Raw genomic sequence first — 24047 nt, 5'->3', positions numbered from 1 at the left:
GCTGTTCCTTCCCAGCGCTTGTCAACATGGAATTACTTATCTATTTATCTGCGGCCCCTCTCCCCACTAGGACACACGCTTCATAAGGATTCCGGCCGGATGTGAGCTCCTAGCGAAGCCTCCAAGCACAGCAATCAGTAGAGGAGGGAGGGAGGGAGGGAGGGAGGGAGGGAGGGTGGAAGGGAAGAAGATCCAGGGTCACCAGGTATTGAAATTTCAGGACTAGCTCATACAAACGCTGCGTTAAAACCCACGTGGACCCAGCAGCTCCAAACCGGCCTAGATGGAGGTGGAGGGTCATTGGACTCAGAGCCACTCCACTTCTTTGCAAACAGGGGTGCACTCGTGTGGCCCGGGGTGGCCAAACCCTTGTCCAAAGAGGGGGGCCCTCCAGGCTCAGGCAGGAGGGCTCGGGAAGGGCTCTCTGCTCAGGGGAAGGAGACGGACGCTTTCTCCCTTCTCCACCCAGGAGCAAGCTCTCCCCGCTTCCCTGAACTGACGGAGCGACCTGGGGGGGGTGGGGGCGGATGTGTGGTCCCCATCTCTGCGCTCAATACATGTCTGAGGAATGAACGAAATAATGTAATTAAGAATTTGAAGGGGGGGTGGGGAGAAAGAGTCTTTTCCCTCCTTAGGCCTTGTCCGCAAGCACCCAGAAGGCCACATTTGCATACAAATAATTGATATTCTAATTACAAATCATTGGTATTGATTTATTAAGCAGATCCCCAAAGGATCTCTAGAAGATAATTAGATTCCAAGCTCCTTAGGGGTTAGGAAGGCGTATTTACCTCGCTGTTCCCCCGGGCGGTGTGAGGAGAGGCGCTACGTGATACATGTTTGATGAGAAGGGTAAGCCTGCTCTCCTTGTGGGGAGAGCTGGTAGCGGCCCCACAGATCATTTCCAGTGTGTCGGGGGGTGTTCGGGGGACAGGGGGCACCTCCATTTGTGCGTTTGCAAGTTCGTGTGTGTGTGTAAAATTTGCAAACCTTGCTTTTCCCCAAGCCCGAGTGATTTTCCACCGTGTGAGTGGCCTTCCCTCATGGAGGGGGCACATCACCCAAGCGTGGGGACCGAGGGACAAAAGACGCGCAGACCCCTCGTCCAGGCCCAGCCGGAGACAAAGCCAAGCAAGACAGAGCCTCCAGCGGCCCCGCCACGGGGTGGCAGGGGGTTGGAGGTGTTGGACCCTCCCGATCACCTCTATGGGCCTCTTTCCCAAGCCACCCCAAATAGATGACATTAGTACATTAAAAAAAAAAAAAAAAAGCCACCGGTGAAGGAAGCCATCAATAGAAAACTTGGCAGTTTTTACCGATCTGATTAAAAACTCTGCTTGCTCTGCGAAGGCAGCTTCGAGTCCCCCCACCTCCGCTGTCTTTCTGACCCACTGGCCACCCCCAGGGCCCTGTGAGAATAGACGCCTTGCTGCAGCCCTGGACACCAGGCTCAGAAGAAGAGGAGTCCCCTGCGGCCTGACCCCCCAGAACTGGGTGGCGAGCCGCACAGCAGGGCCCGGGAGGGCCCAGGGATGGAGGGAGGGAGGGGTCGGCAGGTGACAGCACTGGTGGGAGAGGGAGGGAGGGAGAGGTGTTGCGGCGGAGGTGTTTTAAGGTTTGGTTTCTCCACTTCCATGTTCCTGTGCCCTGCTCCCAGGAATGCTTAGGGCCACAGATTTTCAAGTGACTGTCACGACTTTGCATTTCTGTCTGGGCGCAGGGAAACGAAAACAAGCGATCACAATCTGTAAAGCAAATGCAGCATTCTCAGGAAATCCAAACAGCTGCAGCAGACCCCATCAGCTCAGGCTGGGAAGGGCCTTGTTGACCCTATCTGGGTGGTGGAGGCTGCTGCTGCCTGGGCCACAGACCAGTTTAGCAGCTCTGAGATGTACGAGGTGTGTGACCCCCGGCAGGTTCCTGAGCTGTGGGCAATGCCCTCCAGCCAACGGGACACAGTTGCAGTGGACCGAGGGGGCGTCATTGCTCACTGCAGTGCAGAGGAGGTACCTCAGAACACCCGAAGGGAGCGAGTTGCGGGAGGGTTTCACTCTGGGTTAGATGCAAGGGAGGGCAGACCAGAGGCAGCTTACAGCTGTAACCAACTGGCCAAGCAGTAGCCTACCCATCACTCAGATTAGCTGGGAGAGGTCAGTTTGGGGGGTTTGGACAACGTCCTTATTTTGTCTGGGCTCAGAAGGATGACGGAGGGGTCTTGTTATTGTCTCGACCCACCCTGGTCACGGAGTGGCCCTGTGGGATGCTGGTGTCCTGTGGAATTCTGTTCACCAGGAGAGAGGACATCAGGACCGGCTGTGAGCGCCAGGCCAGCTCCTGGCTGCCAGTAGCTGCTTTCCCTTCCCTGCCCACGCCTCATCTGTAACGTGGGGAATAATCAAAGGTTCCCTCTCTAAGGTTTGGGGAGGATGCAATGAACGAATGCAAGTAAAGTTCTTAGTGCCCTGTGCCTGGCACATGGTAATTCCTCAATGAAATATTAGCTATGACCACGAGGGTGGCATTTCAGACAGCTCTCCCGGTCTCTTGTGTTGCATCTGGGAGGCTTGTATGCTGTGTGGGCTTGGGAGCTGTTCTGTTCCTGGAGATTTTACTTACTGCAGGGCAAGTTTTTTGGTACATTGTGAAGGAAATGAGTTCATCGCGTAGGTCAACCCCTCTCACCCCAAATACGGCACACCCAGGAAACAGGGCATTAAAAACTGGCTCTTCATCACCAGTTTGTAACTTGGTGAAGGCATCCCCCATCCCCCCATCTTTTGTTCAATAAAAGCAAGCGAGTCTTCATTCGTAGCAATTAGAAAAAGGGGCATGTAGTAGATACCTGCTGTTATTTCCTCCCATGGGAAAGGTATCACAAAGAACCAGCTTTCTCTCTCAGGAGATTAATTCCCTCGTGAGGTCGGAATGTATTTGTGTTGTGATAACGCATGGTGTGTGATAGGGGTCACAGAACCCTGTCGTGATTTTTCATCTATTTATTCCTCCGCGTCTGAGACGTAGGGCTTTGCAGTGGCAGGAGTGTTTTAACATTTGACGATACAAATAATAAATGATGATGGATCAGCCTCTGAAAGCTGGTACCTGGGAGGGGAAGGGGGGGCATTTGTCTCGCCACGGCTGTGGGCAGCAGTGCCCGTGGGCACCGGCACTCTGCCCCTTCAGCCGTTCTCGTCCATCCCCTACCGCCCCACCCCAAGCCTCAGAGTTCTCCGTGCAAACCCTTCTCATCCTGTGCTATTCTGCTGCTGCGGCTGCAAGACATCTTTTGTCTTTTTCTCATGGTACTTTGCAATTTAAGTCGTTGCCCTTGCTTCATTTTGTGTTTGTGCTCACAGGCATGTGGCGGTGTGTTTTTATTTAAACCACAGCATTATGAAAAACAAAGACAAACTCTTATATTCTTTAGCCTGTGATACAGAAACAAGAAAGAAGTCCCCAAAGGAACCCTGGTGAAAAAAAGCAGGTACTCAATGTGTGTGGTTTTGTGGCAGGCTGTCGGACGCTAGGGCTAATAATGGAATTTGTGTGTTTATTATTGGTGAAATTAATAATACTGATTTATAGAGCTTGACGGCTTTTGCCATCATTAGCTATTCACAGTAGCCCCATGAAGTCGGCATCATTATCATTTAGCAAATACAATCACACGTTGACTTGCAGAGAAGGCAGCCAAAGTTTACGCGGTCACTGAGTCGGCATGTCTTCTGGTTGGCCTTAGAGCCCCCTTCGAAAAATGAGCCCGGAGTCATTCAGTTTAGAGAAGAGCCCAAGTAAATGTAATTTTACTCCACATCTTGAAATGCTCTCTCTTCAAGATTACTGGATCCCTTAAGCCTGTACATCATTTTAATCCAGCTAACGCCAAGGAGCCTTTCCAGGTTGGTCTTCCACTCAAGGTGGCTGAGGTTTTTTTTTTTTTTGGGGGGGGTGGTGGTGGTGGTGGTAATTTGGTACACACAATAATCATCTCCATGTTTGTACCATAAGAGGCTGTCCTTTCAGCACCACGAGGTTGTTAACAGCCCATTTAGAAAAACTGCCGCTTATCTACCCATGTTCCCATCTCCTGTTACATTCAGAAGGAGATGCATTGGGGGAGAAGTAATTTAAAACCAGGGAAAGAAAACCCACAGAGATCCTACTTCTCTAACATGAGGTTATCACATTGGACATAAAGAGCATAAAGATAAAATTTAAAACATTCAAGCAAAACATTCTTAGTGGGATCTTTTATGATTTGATGGCCCCGTGTATTCATAACCGGTGATTCAGACCTCATATCACCCTGGTGGTAAAGATCTCCTATGTCACTGTTGTAGCCGTCTGTTCATTTTTTCCTTTGTTTCTTTCACTTTTTTCAAAAACTATGATGTGTTCCATTTATATGCAAAGAAGATGTGACCTGACCCCATCGCTGGAGCAGCTGATTGAAATTCTAATGTTGATGATAGTATACCACGGGTATGGATTCTGTGCCCTAATACTGTGCATTAACCTCACACTTACATTCACAACCCTACAATTTTCTTCTTAAAAGTGACCTTTCTCTATTGGAGTGGAGTCTTGGTAGCTTTCCCATTATGTTTTCCATATATTTTATTTAACAGAGGCCTGAAGGTAATAATATTCTACACTGTGTATTAATAAAGAGAAGTCTGACCCTCTTGTCCTGTTTCCCACCCCTTTAACAGTGATACCTGTGGTTATATCAGCTTTATGAACACACCTTAAAAGGTGATCTCTGCATTCTTACATTGTTTCCTGGAAGATGCTGAAAGGTTACGCCGAAAATAAAAAATCTAAGCGACCAGAGGTCTGATTAAAATCATTACTAACACAGTGATTCACTTTGACAAGGTGTTAGCTGTGAAGTCTTTTTTTCCTTCCTTCTCCCTTACAATCTCCAGCAGTCTCTCAGAAAGGGTATAAACTGATAATTTAATACTCTTGGTAAATCCTAGAAGGCTGATGATGCTTGACTTCCCAACCAACACTGACATTTTCAGTGGAGAATCATGTTTTTGGCTAGTGTTATTATAAGCCAAACAACTGGAAAATTTTAAAGGCTTTGCATTTTATTTTTATAATACGCCATCTTAATGGAAATCTAGTTCTTAAGTTCTAAAGGGAAAAAAAAATCTGCAATAAACATTAAGGTTGCTTAGAAGCCTGGGTGCATGATTTAGTTCTTATACGCTCTAAGGCAACAGCCAGTTGCCTGTGGAAAAATAAAGCCCAGTTGTTTTGTGTCTGCGTTTAAAACATCCCTGTTTGTTTCGGGTGTGTGCTAATTTGTTTCTTCCCTTTTGACAGTCTTCTCTTTTCCTTGGCATCTATAAATGAGACTGGCTTCTGTAATGGTACTATTTTGACAGGTGATAGTCTAATATTCTTCTTCTTAACATACATTTATTTATACTCTCCCCACCACCTTTTCTTCTAGGTGGATCTAGGGCAGCTTGAAAAGATATCAAAATAAATGTGGACTGCAAACTTCTAAACACTTGCCCCAATCCGGCTCTAAGCTTTTTACTAATCAAATTGAAGGAGTGTGTGTGTGTGTGTGTGTGTGTGTGTGTGTTTTATTTTTATTTTTTAAAATTTATTTTATTTATTCATTTTTGACTGCATTGGGTCTTCGTTGCTGCACGCGGGCTTTCTCTAGTTGCAGCGAGCGGGGGCTACTCCTCGTTGCGGCGCATGGGCTTCTCATTGCCGTGGCTTCTCTTGTTGCGGAGCACGGGCTCCAGCCGCGCGGGCTTCAGTAGTTGTGGCACATGGGCTCCGTAGTTGTGGCTTGCGGGCTCTAGAGCGCAGGCTCAGTAGTTGTGGCGCACGGGCTTAGTAGCTCCGCGGCATGTGGGATCTTCCCGGACCAGGGCTCGAACCCGTGTCCCCTGCATTGGCAGGCGGATTCTTAACCACTGCGCCATCAGGGAAGTCCCCGTGTGTGTGTGTTTTAAAAAAGAAAAATAAGACCAATGCAACTTCAGGGTATGTATTGAGCCAGTTTTCATGAAGAATCTGAAGAGTGAATTAGGGTGCAGGAGTTCATGACTTTTTAAAAAGAATATTTATTTATTTGGTTGTGTTGGGTCTTAGCTGCGGCAGGCGGGCTCCTTAGTTGTGGCATGCGAACTCTTAGTTGTGGCATGCATGTGGGATCTAGTTCCTGGACCAGGGATCGAACCTCGGCCCCCTGCATTGGGAGCATGGAGTCTTCACCACTGCACCACCAGGGAAGTCCCCATGATTTCTTTTTTAATAAGAAAAAATCCACACCCAACACGCAGTAAAAAAAATTTTAAACTATAGAAGTACAGATAAAGCAGAAAGTGAAAAAAAGTTAACAGCTCTGTAACCAAGCCTCTCTCCTCAGGGAGGAGATTTTGAAAGCATGCACACATATAAATGTGTGTATGTGCATAATTCGTTTTATACAAATAGACTCATACTCTACACACATCCGGATCTTCCTTTTCACTCTACAATATATTGGGCACACCCTTCCATGTTAATTTGTATGTAACAGTTTTGTTTCCTTTATGCTCCTTTTCCAGAGGTTATAAGCAAGGCCGCAAAGACTATTCTTTGTGTGAATCCTTCTACGGTATCTCCAGCCGGTGATGCCTTTAGATGGGGACCAAGGGAGGGGTCCCCCCTCCAGAGGGCTTGGGGTGCTTCCCTCTCACCAACAGGCCAAACACTAGTTCGCTGGTTTGGATGTGCATTAGTGTAGTTTATCCCCTTTAACCTGTTAATTTGCTATGTGTATTTTCTTTCTTGTGAGTTGTCTCTTCAGGCAATGGGTCCTTTTATTTCCTTTTTTGAGGGTGGTTCTTTCTGCTTTCTGGACACTCTCAGCAGACTTAGATAGTAATCCATTCCATCGTATATGCAGCAAACATTCCCCCCCCCTCCCCCCCAGGTTTTGGTTCACCTTTCAGCTTCATCTATGGCCTTTTCTGGTCGATCTTCTCCAGTAGCCAGAAAAAGGACCTGGGAGTTGACCCTGGGTTTGGGGGTCCCCGCCATCCCTCGCATCATCCCCCTTCATCTCCCCACACACGCAGCCCTAGCTGTGGGTGTATGTACTGTAACACTGGAGGATATGGACTAAAAACCACATCGAATAGGAAGATGCAAATTCCACCGTATGCTACCACTACACCCCGCAAGAACGGCTACAATGAAGACTATATCACGTGCTGGCAAGGATGCCGCACAACTGCGGTTCTCATACGCTGTGGGTGGGAGTTCTAGTGACATGCGCGCCGCGTTAGGAAAACTGCATCTGCTGAAGCAAAAATGAATAAACCAATCTACAAATATACCTCTCTCCCGTGACTCAGCAATTCCACTCCCCGGTATACGTCCAGCAGAAACCTGTATACGGGAACCAAAGACACGTGTAAGAATGTTTGTTGGGGTACCTTCGTAACGGCAAAAATCTGGAGACAACCCAACGCTTATCAATGCAGAATGGATAAACAGTGGTTCATTCACAGTTGAGTACGATAGAGCAGTGGGAATGAATGTGAATACTACAGCCCGTGTTGAATGAAAGAAGCCAGACCCGGGAGTACATACACTACGGTTCCAAACGGTATGCATGGTAAAGTGCAAAATTAATCTCCTCCAGAGAGGCACAAGGTGGAGCTTCTGGGATGTGATGCTGTCCTGCTGTTTGAGCTGCGGGGTAGTTACGTGGGTATGTCTCCTTTGTGCAAACGTATTGAGGTGTACACAAGATTTATGGAACTTTTTGTACGTTACGTTTCAAAAGAAAAATGGCAACAAACGAAAAGCCAGACTAATGACAAATAGTTATTTTAACTGAAACAGATAAAGATTATCCGGGAGATGGCTTTAAAAACAAATTATATGCGAGCACTTACTCTTTGTCAAGGTTGTGCTGAATGCCAGTTATGTAGGTATCTCCCCCAAACAGCCACATGTGGTTGGTGCCCTAGTCTCTTCCCATTTTACAGATGAAGGCCACGAAACTCAGAGAGGTTAACGACTTTGTCTAAGGCCGCCCAGCCTAGCAAGGGGCTAAGCTGAAGCTCAAACCCAAGTCTGTCCATCTCCTGGCTTCGCTGCTCTCTCTGGTTCCCTCGTTAGAAAACATCTGTCCTGTCAACACAACCACAGCACGTAGACAACTGTGCCTCTCTCGTAGAGGGATATCAAAGAGAAAACGAGTGGGTGAAGCAGTGCTTCTGCGGGCAATGCACGGACGGAAGGAGTCCAGGGCTGAAGTCCACACTGAACGGAAATGCCGGCATCGCTGACCAAATCCACCAGGTAACAGAAGACGGTGTGAAACTTTTTGCTCACGAGGTGGGGAAGCAGCATTCCCTCCAAATGCTCGCTGGAGGCTTTGCAGGCCTGCCTCCATCATCGTTCCCCACCTGAGCTCTGCAAGGACATGGACAGAAAGGAGCTGTCTAAGAGAGAGATGCTGGGAGCTGGACTGATGGATACAAATACCACGCTGCTCACCAGACACTACAGCTATCAGAGTTCTGGCATTCCAGTTTTCAAAAATCATTTTAAAATGACTCCGGGAGATTTGGAGAAGACTATCACAAAGAAAAAGCACTTGAAAGGCAAATACATGTATCTGTAAACATAGCATTTTTATTAACAAAATGTTTACACTCTCCTTACAATACAACAAACTTTGTAGTGACTTAGCATGTTATACTCTATAAAAGTTTAGTATAGAATATTCAAGCTAAAACAATATAGTTTAAAAGTATGCCAAATCAACCACCATTGCAAACTATCTACTACCAGCCTAAATGTAAAAAGAAAAATCTTACAACAAAAATCAAAAGATCAAGTTTTCTTTTGTCAGCATCTACAAACAATACAGACATCATACGGTTTATATATAGACTTAGGTCCAGCCCAAGGTTAAGATTGCAAAAATAAAGTCTTCAAACATCCATATAAGCTTGGCAAACCATCATTACAATATTTCATCACAGGTAATCAAGCGATGCGTCATGCAGGGAAGCCACGGCTACAAATCTGGGCTGTTTATAGTGCAACAAGGCGGCCTAAACTGTAAGCAACTTGATTTTTTTCATAATAGACGCTATTATAGAAAGGCACAAATATCTTACTCCTTGCATCAGGTCTTGAAAAGGCATGACATTCTTAGGAGAAATAAGAATTGCTGGTACAACGGCTTAGCTTTTTTTTTTTTTTTTTTTTTTAATGTCTAGGCTCATCTCCACAGCCGTTTCTCTTCAAGACTTTAGACTTGGGGTTTTACATACTTTAACAAATGTTCTATTACAAACTAAGCAAGGTGCTGACACTTAAACTGCCTCATCGCCGGCGGTAAGAAACAGTTTGTTCGGCAGTCACGTTGCCACTGTAAGCTAGTACCGCCCTTCTCCTCGCTGGAAATACCGGACTTCTTCCCCTCAAATTAGCCTTTGTGTTATCTGACAGTACCGGTTGCCTACTGCTTTCCCTGTTGGATGTGGTGGGCACACTTTACTGCTGCGACCAGGGTAAGGCGGCACGGGAAGGCATGTCACACGCGCTGAGGAGGCGGCTGGTGCCCTGCGTCTTTAAGGGAGAGCCCACAGCAAAATGAGAAGAAGAGAAATAAGGCCAAGAAGTCGGCTTCGATCACAGAGAAGGCAAGACGTCCGTTCTTAAGAAGGTCAGAGGCATGATTGACAATTATGTGAGTGACTCATAAAGTGAGATGATGGAAAGACTGAGCGGCTGGATGAGAGCAAAAAAAAAAAAAAAAAAAAAAAAATCTTTTCCAGGGCAGTAAAGCTCCGTCTACACAGTACAACAAATGGTTTAAAAAACAGAGCCACCAATCAGTTGCTCTGACCAGCCAGCTGCTGCTAATTTTCCCCACGCTGAATCGACCAGTCACTTGGATATCACGCGCGTGATCCACGTTAAGAAAGTTTCCTAAACCAGGTAATAACCGCATAGGCAGAGTCAGCAGAGGTACACAAATTTAAGCCCCACTTTCAACATTTTCCAGTGGGTGGAACTGATTATTCAAGTATAAATGTCATGGAAAAGTTAATAACGATGAATTAAGGGTTAAGCTCCAACTGATGTCACAGGCTGCTGGGTGCTGACGATTCCTGAAGTGGGAGGGGGCGTGCTCCCCCCAGCCCGCCAGCCCACTGCAGCCGGTGCTCGTTGGGCGCTGGGCCTGCCCTGGAGAAGAAGGGGTGCCCGGCTTTCCTCCGTGACATAAGGCGGGGAGTTTCTTGGATAACTGCAATTCTGAGTAAAGACTGTCAGGCCTGTGTGTGAAATGCTGTTTTAAAGATGATTTCCTCTGAAGCACCGCTTTAAACGATTTGCTTCTGGAAACACGAAAAAGTTCCTGAATCAAGAAGTTGCATCAAAACCGGAGCATTTTGTTTCTTTTGCAGGATTAAGGAGATGATTAAGGTCTACAGTTTAAAACTGCCAATTATAGAAGGCTCTTTCGAAAAATCATTCCTATCTGAGGATTTCCCATTAACTGGCTGAACTCCTGGCACTTGAATTCCTGTTCGTGGAAAGCTACCCAGAATTTTGTTTGTTTCAATTATGAAGCATTTTGATGAGGCACTGGACGCCAGGACCATGCACACCGATCTGAAAATGAACTGGCCATGAGTTTTTTAAAATTTCTGTTTAATTTGTTAAGACTCCATGGTTTTAATTCTAGTATCTACTGATGACACATCCTGATCTTACTATCTATCTAAAATGTTCAAGGTAGTGAAAGGAAAAGATGGCAGAGTTCAGATTTTTCTTTTTATCAAACTTCTGAATCTTTTGTTTGAAAGCCACAAACAATTCTAGCCTACCTGGAACTGGAACTGATTATACTCTCAGAGGAAAGAACACAGATATTAGTTATTTCTGATGGTACAGACCAAAAATCAAAGTTGATCTATGCCACTGGACGTCCTTCTAGATTTGGGCAGTAAATCATATTCCTTACGTGCTAGGAGGATCCTGAAGGACAAACTGAGAAAGATGGAGGTTCCTGGTTCTATTTATTCCCTTTCTTCATCATGCCTAATGAAACTGCATCAGTAACAGGTTGCTCACTTCTCATTCTCTTGGACTGAAAAAGTGGAGGCTCCTGAAAAATGTAATACCCTCCTAATTTTTTTTTAGACTTTCATTTGCACGTAAAACAGGACAAATGCCCCAGAATTCTATTACTATTTCATGAAAACCGGATAACCACATTGCCTGGATTTCTATTACCGGAAGTCAAGACAAGTAACTCTGCTGTCAAGAGAAACGGGCAGAGGTCACTTCTTTCAGCCCAAGGCTAAATTCCACCTCCACCTCCCTTTGCTAAAACTATACAGTATCATGTTTATCTCCTGAGTAAATTTGTTGCTTGGACTGTTTGTTTGTTTGTTTGTTTGTTTGTCTGTATCACAGTACCACATGAGTGAAAACACATCTCCTAAACACTACCTTGAATCATTTAAAAATTTTTGATGGACCAAGCTAACCGAGGGCAGGCATATAGTCACAGCCTGACCCTTGAAGGTACATTTCGCTTCTTCTTTTAAAAAATATTAGCTGTTAAGAGGTAGACGATCTCTTGTGGTCAAACAAGTCATGCTGCTATAGTCCCTTTAAAACAAATTTAAATAATGAAGAATTTTTACAGGTTTCCACTCTCTAGCTTATCACTGTTGTCTAACTTTCATTACAGAGACAGGAGGAACATTTGCAGCCTAATGAGCTGAGAGAGAAGAGCCAGCCTGAGTCTGTGGGCTGTCATTTCTCCCCCAGATGTTCTACAGCAGGTACCTAGCGCAGGATCAGAGTTAAGGGGATTCTAATAACTGCTCCCCAGAAGGAAAGGATTTTCTCATTACTTATACAGGTTCTTGCAAAGACATCCGAATGTGTAGGGGGCTCGTCTGTCATATACATAACATACTGTGCGCATATTTCTTATACGCTAAGGGGCCATGAATCAATTTCTCAGCGTGTTCTGAAAAAAACAAGTGAAAAAATGCTTATAAGAATTTATACAACCTCTTTTGCAACTTACTCTCCGCCTATAAAAAGATGCATATATAACAGTGAGCAAATGCCTTTTCAAGCTCTGAGGCTGACACGCCAATTAGCGCAGTGTGGTCTGAATTAAATCTGCCCATTTTAACACAATGCCAGAACAGTACAGATATGCTGGTTTGACGCCTCCAGAAAAGCCATGGAGTAGTCATCTGAGGACATTTTCATGATTCTATCTGCCAGAGTTTAATTTAGAAGGTCTCCTAGACCTATCTTCCTTCTTGAGAATAGAAAAGAAATAAACAAAAAACGTAAAGATAAGTTCTGAAATTAAATGTGGTTTTCTTTCCCTTTTTATGTATTTAGAAATAATAAAACCCGATAACCTCAAGAAGGACACCAGCCCACTTAGAGGAGGTCGGGCCTCCAACATAGGAGGGTCAATCCTCTCAGACGTGGGGAGGAATCCAGGAAGCCTGGGTGCAACGGGAGGCAGGCATCTCAAAGAAAATCACACACAGGCGACCAGGAAGTGTGTTATTCTAAAGGGATCAAACCTTTCCTTCGCTGTGTGAAGAACGTGGCCTGTGGCTGAAAAGCAGGTGATGGAGGTTTCACGTGGAACCAGAAGGGCCTGCGATAGGTACTTCTCCCTAATCACTTCTTAAAGAGAGTTTAAAATGAAGGACACTTAATCATACTCGTACTTTATGTTCTTTTAATCACCAAATGACAGTTAATGAGTTATCACAGAATCAGAAAAACACTTGTGTGAAAGGAGAGTTCTTAAGACCAATGGTTACTAAGATTGGACACCTTCAAAGAGCTGATTTCCATTTCTCTGAGAGGAATCAATATACATTTGCAGCTGATTAATGATTTTTCTCTTTTCAGTCCCCAAAGTTTTTAAAGATGGGCCTGCGTCATAAAGAACCAAAAGAAGATTTTTATAGATGGGCTATGTCTCAATTCTTTTACAATCTACCATTTTCTCATAATAAGAAATAAGAATAAAGAATATATGAAACGTGTACTAGATCACTATTTAGTCAGGTGAATAACCCAAAGTGGGCTCAAAATAAAACACTGTTTCTGACCTTAATATTCATCTTTGCATTTGAGAAGCAAACAAGATAACTGAAAACATTTTCCCCCCATTCTCGAGTACGAATTATGAATTCTGAGAAAGCAATGTGTAGTTGTTATTGTTAAGCATTAAAAAGACACCACATGAGAAACAGAGCCATGGCAATTTCTGAGACAGACTGAGGCAAATGAGAGCAAGAGAGGCCCTGAAACGCATGAGGAACACACGGGAAGGAGAACGAGAAATCAGGATGAGAAAGCAGCTGCGGAGGGCTGAAGGATGGACCCGTTCTGGGCTCCGTGCAGTAAATGTCACGACAGGATGACAGGCATTCGGAGGCCTTGCCAATAAGAGAGGCACCGAGGCACTTTGCCTCTCCCTGAACCCAGACACCAGGAGATCATCCACGCTGACTGACAGCTTTGGTTGAAAACATGTGAAGGTCACAGATTTGTGTCATCTTTTGGTGAAAAAAGATGGAAAGGGCCACACACGCGTCGCCTCTTCGTGAATCCAGCAACCTTTGTTTTATGTTGTTGTCATGGAGATAGAGGCCCAGCAGTGGGCATGTTAGGGACAAACCAGGGCAGTGGCCTGATGGCCCGATCCATTTGGAAGTATATGAAACAAAGCCATACCACCTTCAGCTGTAAAGAGCCTAGCCCTTGAAAGCTTGCTAATTTCACGCTGGGAAGGAAGCTGGATGCTGCAGGGGCACAGAGTCCACACGAATTTTAAACAAAACAACATTAGAATTTTCACTACCTACGTTCCTTCTGTATGATTTCGATAAGAGAATAAGCAATTCCAAATGCTTAAGACATACACCAGGGGAAAGGGAATCGTTTTTTACTTAATCTGAGTTATAATTTTCCCATTACAATCTAACCGTATCAAGTGGGGGGCACAAAGAAATAACCATTAATTTTAAAACTTTCAACTGTTCGGTTTAAGGATAGCTCTGAAAGCACAATTTAGTTTGAAATTCAAACTGTTTCATTTCCTATTTAATCTTGTACATTTCCTGCCCTTACAGTACTCAGGTTGGAAGGGGGCCAGATTAGACCAGGAACAAATTTTCACCAACTTCACTTCAGTGCTTTATTTTTAGATTACGTTAAAAAACCTCAGTAGGCTTCCTGAGGGAAAAGAGCGTTAACCACTAACAGAGGCAGGGGAAAACAAGGGAAACAGAAAGACAGGCTAAATTGTTAACAAGGAAAGCTCTCTCAAAACAGTTGGCCTGAGGTTGCTGTAAAAGCTAAAAGAAACTTACCCCCAAGACCAGGTAGGTAGTAAATGCCGAGAGCTCCGGGACCTTAACCTTTTGCCCCCAAGCTAGGAAGGGCTAGTCAGGCTTGTCAAAGTGGCACACGTCTTCACGATGATTTCCAGATGGGACTGGAGGGGCGGGGGTGGCGGGAGGGAAGGCAGAGAAATCCTGACCGATCGCAAGCCATGCGCTCTAAGCTTTTGCACCATGTCAACGTGCTTCAAGGAGCCTCCTGTGCATAGGCTGCGAAATGGGCGGGCACAGCGCGAGAGTACATGGAGTGTCGAATGAAACACAGAATTTGTTAATGTATTTACATAATTTATAATCTGTAAGCAATGTTCTCGTAAATATAGACTACAACTTTACATATGCTAAGCAACAGATCACCGTCTCCCCCACCAAAATATCTCGGTTAAATAAAAAATTGACAGCATTTACACCACTTTCTTTACTTTCTCTCTTCTTCTCTTTGTAAACCACTGCTAGCCAGTTTAATCATCTGCAATTCAATTTATTCCAGGCAGCTTCTCTACCACCACCACCTTGACAGTGACAGCTTCCTTGAAAAGGTGCCAATAATGTGCCTGGTGACACGCACGTGACAGGGTCAGGATGCAAACCCAGGGTGAGGCATGCACCTGCTGCTGTGAGTTTACCGTGCATGTCCTGGGCTGAGGTACCCAATGGAAAGTGCTTTAGAGACGGCAGGGGTGAAACCATCTCCATCAGCCCTTATAAATAACCCATTTTAGCTTCAAATAACTGCCATCCCTCCATTTATGATAACCGACCACATTCTAAATGACACCAGGGCAATGGTATCATTGGTACCAAATGGTATCAACGGGAAACCAAGGAAACGATAATCTCCACAAGGTCTTTTTCTTCCCTTAAGAACCACAAAAGTGCTAATTTTCCCTTTACAAATGTTACATAAAATCTTGATTACAAAACTACTCAACAATTTAAACCTACCCTCCGTACAATTATACACTCCTTCTGAGCAAGGTCAAAAGCCTACGATGTAGTCCCTTTGTACACCAGAGATTCTTTACAGAAGAGAAGTCCACAGACTGAAATATTATCGCTGCAGTCTCCAAAGAGGAAAGAGAACCGGTCAATTCCTCTGAATCCTTGTTGCCCGAAGAAGACACAAGACCGGCGAGGCGAGCCCTGGCGACAGGGCTCCAGCCCTCCCGCTAACTTTCCGGACCACCTACTTCGCCGCTGAGCCTGGAGGCCGAGGCTCAGTCAGCAGCAGCTCCGTTTCGGCTCCGAAGGCTGTCTTCGGAGTTTGAAGCCCTTTCCGCCGGAAGGCGGGTTGGCGTCAGTGGATGGAATTCTTCGACCTGAACCAAGAGGACAGGAGGGAAGGGAATGAGCTTTCACTTTCTCAATCTGTTCATTCTCAGGAACAACCATTTTGCAGGTGCAATGTGACAGGTTTCATTAAAATTAAAAAAGTTGAAAAAAACTTCTAATTTTGGAAGACTTTTAGATTTACAGAGAAGTTGCAAAGAGAACGCAGAGCACTGCTGTATCCCCCTCACCCAGTTTCCCCTGGTTTTGGTAGCTTATGGTATTACCATGGGATTTGGCAAAAGGAGGAACTCGACACTGGAACACCACTACCAACCCAACTCCAGACTTTCGTCAGGTGCCATCAGTTTGCCCACTAATGTCCTGTTTCTGTCCCAGGGTCCAAAGAAGGGTATCACATGGCATTTAGTACAAATTTTTTTTAACTAAAAAAATTACATGTTAAAAAAAATTGCACCAGAATGTGCCTGTCCCTCTGTCTCGTGGCAGAGGCCACCTTCCAGAGACAGGTGTGTGCAGACATGCACAGTACACACACGCTCTTAAAACCAGGGCAGGAGCAAATACCGTTTCACTTACTATATCCTGGGGATTGCTCCGCCAGAGCATTCTTTTAAATAGCTCTGTGATACCGCATTGTGTGGATGTACCGTTCTTTATCCCCTATTGATAGATATTTAAGTCTGTTTCCAATATTTTGATGTTATTAAAAACAACGCAAAGACTGTGTTTGTAAACCCATGAGTGCATGTGGGGGATAAATTAACAGGTGTGGAAGAGCCAGGTCACGCGATTCTACTCCTGGGTATTTATCTGACACCGACACTGTACTCCCAGTGTCTATCTAGCACAAACGCAAGAAGGACGTGCAATTTCAATTCTGACAGACGCTGCCAAATTGCTCTCTGAAGAGGCTGTGCCACTTTATTCTCCTACCAACAATGCATGAGAATGAACAGGTTTCACTTTACTGCTCTGTGAATCATAATGTCAATTTCAAGAGAAACCTTAAATCACCCATCCACCTACCTCACTGATAACTCAAGGGCTGCTTCCCGTACAAAGGCTTTCCCGACACCTTCCCACTTCCTAACTCTGTCCGATATCTCAGATGCTAAAATCAAGTCAGGAGCCAGAAGCACGTTACTACACATTTGTTTACGCAACTATCTCCATTATTTCCCTCTAATCAGGCCCAAAGCTCTTCAAGGGAAGAGATCTCCAGCTTTATGTTTCCAATATCTATTTAGCATAGCACCTGGCACTGAGGTATTTTGAAAACATGGAAGGAACTGACACCTGCATCTCTGGCATGAATGAGGCTGAGCGGGAATCTGCCAACTCTCAGGTGCTCGGGTGCCCAGCCTGAAGCCTCTGGCACATCCAGCAGCCTGCCAATCAGGGGTTGGGGAGGGAGAGGGCAGTGCACAGCATGGTGCCCGCATGGCTAGGAAGCATCCTCCAATATGTCCTACAAGCACTTTCAAATGCCTATATGCACTGCTGTGAATACAATGCAAATTTATTTAAAAGCTTTACTGACTCTTCTTGTCATTACTTATTTCTCAACAAATGGATACTGAAAACACAGCTGGTATTACAGAGCCATCTCTGAAATATTTTTAGAAGAACGCAGAGGAGGACACCTTCGTGACCTGAGAATAGGCAAGGATTTCTTAAACAGGAGCCCCAAAATGCTAACCATAAGGGAAAATAAGGATAAATCGGATTACATTAAGATTAAAAGCTCAAATTTACTAAAGGAGTTGATTCAAAAATGAAAGTCAAGGGACTTTCCTGGTGCCGCAGTGGTTAAGAATCCGCCTGCCAATGCAGGGGACACGGGTTTGAGCCCTGGTCCGGGAAGATCCCACATGCCGCGGAGCAACAAAGCCCACGCGCCACAATTACTGAGCCTGCACTCTAGAGCCTACGAGCCACAACTACTGAGCCTGCGTGCCACAACTACTGCAGCCTGAGCGCCTAGAGCCCGTGCTCCGCAACAAGAGAAGCCACCGCAATGAGAAGCCCGCACACCGCAACAAAGAGTAGCCCCTGCTCACTGCAACTAGAGAAAGCCTGTGCGCAGCAATAAAGACCCAACACAGCCATAAATAAATAAATAAATAAAAAAACAAATAAATTTAAAAAAAATGAAAGTCAAGGCACACAGTGCATCTCTCCAATAGGCATAATCAACAACAGACTCATAGTCAAAATAAACTATAAACGCTAAGATAAAGGCAGATAAACCCAACAGGAAAATAGGCAAAACTACACAAAAAAGGATATCTAGATATCATAAAAATGTAAACAGACATCGGAAAGGTGCTCGACTTCATTCACTGCCATAGGTGCAGGTCACTACCCTGCCCCTCCGTGTTGGAGTGACTGGGGTTCGCAGACCCCACTGGTGTCCGTGCCAATATAACCACCCTGAAGACTGTTTGACAGTAAACTTGTGCTCAATGCATGCATATCTGAAGATTCAGCCATCCTTCTCCTGGGTATAAACAGACCGAAGAAAAATGTGTACCTGTCGTGTGTACACGTTGGACATGAAGCAGAATGTTCACAGAGGTTCTACCTGTCATAGCTCGAAACTGGACATAACCACCCAAAGGCCCGTCCGCACTGTGTGTATCCCTCGCCGCGCCCGCCCTAGCACACGCCCTCTATGGCGATGAGGATGAACCGCGCGCTGATGTGGACGAATCTACCAAACGTGATGTAGAGCTAAAGACGCCAGACACGAGGGAGTAAACCCAGCATGTTTTAAAACGCATAAAATATAAAAACAGGCACAACAAGAAGAGTTAACGGTCAGGATGGTGCCTCCCTGGCGGGGGGGAGGCTGCGGGACGCCGCTGGGTCTTGCAGTGAGTGCCGATTACAGGAGTCTACACAGTCCGTGAACATGCCTGGAGCTTTATACTTCTGATATGAGCACCTTTCGGCATGTATATTAGACTTTAATAAAAAGCTAGCAAACCAGGCACTGTGCTAATGCAATTTTACAACACCCCAGTAAATAATAAACTCAATTTACATCTCTTTACATTTTTCTCATCTTTTTGAACATATATTTTTTATTTTTCACAGTTAAAGGGAGTATGTACAGGCTAGTTTTTATACAGGAATTTTCATTATTGGTATAGTTCACCGCCACCTTCCTGTTTTTTAATACTGCCGGAGTAGAGAACTCTTTAAAGAAACAGCGATAATTTTAGCGCTCACGACACCACACACTGAGATATTTTCGCTTGAACCGTGAAAAATTCCCGACTGGCTTCACGCTGCCCTTCAAGGACGCATCTGGGTAACTGCTATTTACAATCTAGGAAGACGATAAATATCATGACTCTTCAACGCTGGAAGGAAGAGGGTGGACTAGAGCTTGCACACCAGCCTCTACCAGCCATCCCAGGCAGCAGATGGGCCTGGCAGGCCTGCACAGTGTCCTGAAAATATTTGAATAAGTGGCCAGATTTAAAGAGTGTGACGTGTTACATAAAATTCAGATCTCTGGTTCTCGGAACAAACTAAAAACATCAAAAAATAATAACACCAAAAATAACCCCAACAATCGAGCAGCCAAGGGCCTAAATCCCAGTGCGGTCCACCTGCTGGAGCTGGGCCTTCCCCTGACAGCTGTCAGGGTCACCAGGGCTTTCTGCAGCCCCCCAGGTCTCGGTGCTTGCCCCAGGCCTGCTCCTCTGTTCGGCCGTCCCTGCCTGGCCCTGGTGGCTCTTCCTCTATATGTTGGCCAAGGGCCCTTCCACTTCTCTCAGACCTCCCCCAAAGGATGGATCTGAATGAATAAGTTCACTGTGCTTGGCTGGCTTTCTCCTGTCCTCCAACGGGAAGTCTGACCTGTTCAGTTAACATGAACCCCAGGGCTCTGCACACCTGCTCTGTCAGGTCTCAGCTCCGGGATCACCTCCTCAGAGAAGCCTTCCCCGACCACCTGCAGAAACTCTTTCACTTCATCCTATGTTATTTTCTTCCTATCACTGCTCATCATCTGAAAGGACCTCACTTATTAGTGTGTTCACCGTCTCTCCCACAGTGGAATGTGCGCCCCAGGACAGCAGGGGCAGAGCCCATCTTGTTCGCCGCTGCCTCCCCCGAGCCTGGAACAGTTCTCAATGAATATACTGATGAATTTGAATGAAATGAATAAACAGATACAATCTGTAGAGGATCCCAGAGGTACGCAGCAGCCTCTCTCTTAGCTAGTGCCATCCTATTAACACTTCTGGAAAGGGAAAGAGGGGTGGGAAAAAGTGGTCTTACGTTTCACTAGTGAGTGCCTAGTATTAATTTTTGAGGGCTTTCTTATAGTGGAATTACACACTCATTTCATTTCCCTTTATTTATTGTGTTCATTTTCAATGACTCTGGACAACTAATTGAAACACGTTTAAAGAGAGAAAGAGGGAGAGATGACAGCTTCTCGGACCTCCAGGCCCTGCACATTATTTATTCAGTAGCAACATTCTTTCTAGAAGGGCTACAGTCACCAGGCAGCAGCTCTCCAGCACTTACAGCATGATAGGAAAACCCACCGTCACTCTTAAATTCTCAAATCTCATTCCACTGAGAACAGTATCAGAGACTAGACCACTCTACGTACGGAGAAAATTCTACTCAGAAAGATAATTCTGCTTGAAGTTGCCCTGCACAGAGGAAACCCATAAGGCACAGAGATACTCACTAATTTCTATAAAGAGTTCGTTTATGTTTATCGCGTTTTTTGCGCTGGTCTCTACAAAAATTGCATGGATGGAGTCGGCGTAGTCCTTAGCATCTCTCTCCATGACCTCTCTGGAAGGCAACGAATTGCAAATCAGAAATTCTGCCCGTCAAGAGCTTAATGTGATCCCCACCTACTCAGTAATTAACCAGATTTATGATGATAAAGGATGTCACGAATGGCTGGTTGGTGAATGAGCCCTGACACCGTGGTCCTCCCAATTACACCACTTCTACGGTTAAAGAAAACAGAACGGAACAGACTAGAACTCGGGACTACTAGCAATGCATCTAGTGGAATGGCCAGAGAATCACTGGGGTTTCTTTTCCCCTCAAAGGAGAGCCCTTGCTTGGGGAATCGTGGAAGTGGTCCAGAGAAATTGCCAATAAACGTGCTTTCCTTAAAATATCCTTCCCCATTCAGGTATCCTATGTCATGAGAGCTGAGGGCTACACTAATCCAAGATAATGTCAAATATGATGCAAATGACGTTTAAATAAATTACACACCTGTCTCGATATATAATCTAATTAGCTCTAAACGTCTGAACTCTTAAATTCTAGTTTGAAACTTCAGGACTCCAACCAAACAACAAAAAGGAATTTTTAATGTCAGAGATAAAATAAAAGCAAGATTCTTATATTGGATATTGCTCTGTAAGAAAAGGAACACGTAATCAGCACCGTAATCTCCTGTTCTAATAACTTACCTTACGTCGATAAGATCACACTTATTTCCTGCAATGGCAACTACAATATTGGGTGGGCCGTGCTGTCGAAGCTCTTTTACCCAATTCTTTAATGTTGAAAATGTCTCCTGTAACACAGAGGAGGAAAGCAACTGGAGATCTAAGCAACCAAAACAGGGTTTTCAAAATAGTCTAAAGAAAACGGCATGTAAGTCTTACTTCTTTTGTGATATCATAAACAATTATAGCTGCAGCCGAGCCGCGATAGTACATTGGCGCTAAGGCACGAAACTGCAGAGAAGAGGGAAAAATAAAAAACAAAATCGGGAAAACTGGTTAAATATATTTTTTACTAGACTTTTAAGCCCATTATCCCTGCACAAAAGGTAATCTTTCTCTTAAGCCAAAGAAGATGACATGATGCTTTAAAGCAAATGAACCAGTAATTACCAAAGGCAAAAACTTTTAATGTTACACTGAAATGCCTCTCAGAAGGCAGTTTAGAATACAGTTTTATAGGAATTAAATATGGTGCTATAAACAATTGTTTCAGCTAAAAAGGCTTTTTAATTGAACTCAATGTTATAATTCCCAAATTCATTTGTTCAACAGTCCTTTAAACTTTGGCTTCCCAAACTATCAAAGAGAGAAAAATAATGCTGTAAATAGTTCTACAGAGAAGTGGATGCATTTGGGTGTTGAAAAGATAACCCTGTAATCTAAATGCTGATTGTGCTACAGAAATGAGTACACATCTACACTCACCACTTGGATGAGCCTGTAACTCGCTTTTTTGATATTTTCCACACACGTGGCAATTCCCAAATGCAGGTACATATCTCATTTCATTTACATGAATTAAACTCTGTGTGCAGGGCTCCTTCCCACCAATCACCTCCCTGCCCCAATACAACAGGGAGGGAAGAGAAGGAAAGGGAGAGTAATAACAATTTAAACAGCGAGGCTGATTTAGTGGGCCATTTCTCTTGATAGAGTGTGAGATGGAAAATGGGAAGCTCTCTCTCCAGTCAACCCTGGTTCCTGGGCATCTGGGTGAGCACCTTGCTCAGTGAATGTGATGCCAGTGTTGAAAGACAAGACTCTTACCCACGCTTGACCTTTGCCTTACACCCTGACTTTGAAACCTGACCCCTACATATGATGTGAGAGATACCACTGGACTCCCCTCTGGCTCTCTGTTCTGTGGCTTCCCCGCAAAACACAGGTAGGAACTGTCATCAGAAGTGAGCATCTGAATACATTCCATATACCAAATTACAGACTCCACAACTTCTTACCCAATGACTTAACCTTTGGCTTTTAAACTTTCATGCTAATTTGAGTTTTATAAATGAAAGTGAAATTACGACTGTAAACTCCATGAGGAAGAGAGCATGTCTGTTTAGTACCCCATTTTATCTCTGGGCCAGGCGCCTGGCACACTGTAGTAAGCCAGAAGTGGGGAATAAGGGAATAAGAACTGTTTAGGTGCAGGAGGGGGTCAAACTAAATGCCAAACCCAGATGACCATCCATGTGAAGTTTTACTAGTCTCAGGGAGAAAGATCCCTGCTTCTGGGGTCAAAGCCTGATAACTTTCAATAAAATATGTTAAGTTTTAGAGAAGAAAAAAAAAAACCAATAATAAAGCCTGTAAGCAACTTTAAGGAAACTAGATTATTAGGTAGAAAAGACTCTGGATTGTCTTCCATGGAGTGAGAGTCACAGGAGCAAAGGCAATGATATTAGCTTTCATTTTTGATGTGTTATTCTGGCAACACGCTTTACAAGATTGTTGGTTTTTTGGCTTTGTTTTCTTTGTTTTTTGCATTTAAATTTGTAAGGTAAAATTCATTTAGAGAAGTGCAAAGATCTTAAGTTTGATAAAAGGTCTTAAGTTTTGGTAAAACAACAAATGTGTATGTATACAACCACGTAAACACCATCCCACCGAGATATAAAACGTTTGTATCAACATGGAAATTTCCCTAATGATCCTCTTTTCATGCCCCTTCTTTATCCTTGAATATCCAAGTTTATTTTATTGATATATACTGATATTGATATAACCACAATGGTTTCCTCTTGCTTAAGGTCCGCATAGAATGTCCTCTTCCATTCTCTTACTTTCAAGCAATCTCTGGGTTTACGTTTAAGGTAATCCTTTTATAACCAGCACATTGTTAGATCCTGACTTTTGAGCCAATCTGACCACCTCTGCCTTTTAAGTGGAATGTTCGGTTCCTTTACATTTAATGTACTTACCGATATATCTGGTTTTTACTAATATTAGGTCTACCATTTTGCTGTTTGCTTTATATTTGTTCCATTAAAAAAAAGAAAACCCTGTTCTTCCTTTCTTCCCTTCTTTTGCATTAACTAAATATTTTTTAGTATTCAATTTTAACTTATTAATTTGTCCACTGGCTTTTTAGTTATACCTTCCTGTATTGCTTTTTAAGTGGCTGCTCTTGTAACTACAATATACATTCCTCACAGTTGACTTAGAGTTTAAAATGCACCACCTCATGTAAAAGATCAGAACCTTGCAAGATTTTTTTATCCCACTGTCCTTTGTGCTACCGTCAAATATTTTAAATCTATGTGATAACCCACACAATCCAATATTATAATTTTTGCATTAAATAGCCAGTAGTCTCTTAAATAAGAAGAAAAAAGACAGAATTTTATATTTACTGTTTCTAGTGGTTATTATTTCTTCCTACAGATCTGAGTTACCATCTGGTGTCATTTCCTCTAGCCTGAGAACCGCTCTGGGACCGCTGCTGCTAAATCCTCTCTGCTTTTCTTCTTCTAACGGTGTCATGACTTTGACTTCATATTTTAAAGATAATTTTGGCACTTTA

The 24047-nt window shown here is 44.3% G+C and overlaps 1 protein-coding gene across 4 annotated transcripts in view; it reads right to left on the bottom strand.

The window, feature by feature from the left end:
* Window positions 1-6309: 6309 nt before the first annotated feature.
* RAB22A (RAB22A, member RAS oncogene family) overlaps window positions 6310-24047 on the bottom strand; it is a 56217-nt gene continuing 38479 nt past the window's right edge. For 2 of the 4 annotated variants that reach the window (XM_024128339.3, XM_024128338.3), the window contains 4 exons: window positions 21401-21472; window positions 21203-21309; window positions 20455-20564; window positions 9227-15766 (listed from right to left, as the gene is read on the bottom strand). In XM_024128339.3, coding sequence (XP_023984107.1) covers window positions 15669-15766; window positions 20455-20564; window positions 21203-21309; window positions 21401-21472 — 387 coding nt within the window. In that variant the 3' untranslated portion in view covers window positions 9227-15668. Of the gene's footprint in view, window positions 7408-9226; window positions 15767-18906; window positions 19199-20454; window positions 20565-21202; window positions 21310-21400; window positions 21473-24047 lie in introns of those variants that run through there. The other 2 variants (XM_028498444.2, XM_028498443.2) reach the window with 2 other exon arrangements.

This window comes from Physeter macrocephalus, chromosome 14 (assembly GCF_002837175.3).
Source record: "Physeter macrocephalus isolate SW-GA chromosome 14, ASM283717v5, whole genome shotgun sequence".
Lineage (NCBI taxonomy): Eukaryota > Metazoa > Chordata > Mammalia > Artiodactyla > Physeteridae > Physeter > Physeter macrocephalus.
The sequence above is the reverse complement of the archived record's forward strand: the minus strand, read 5'-3'. Positions and strand labels throughout refer to the sequence as shown.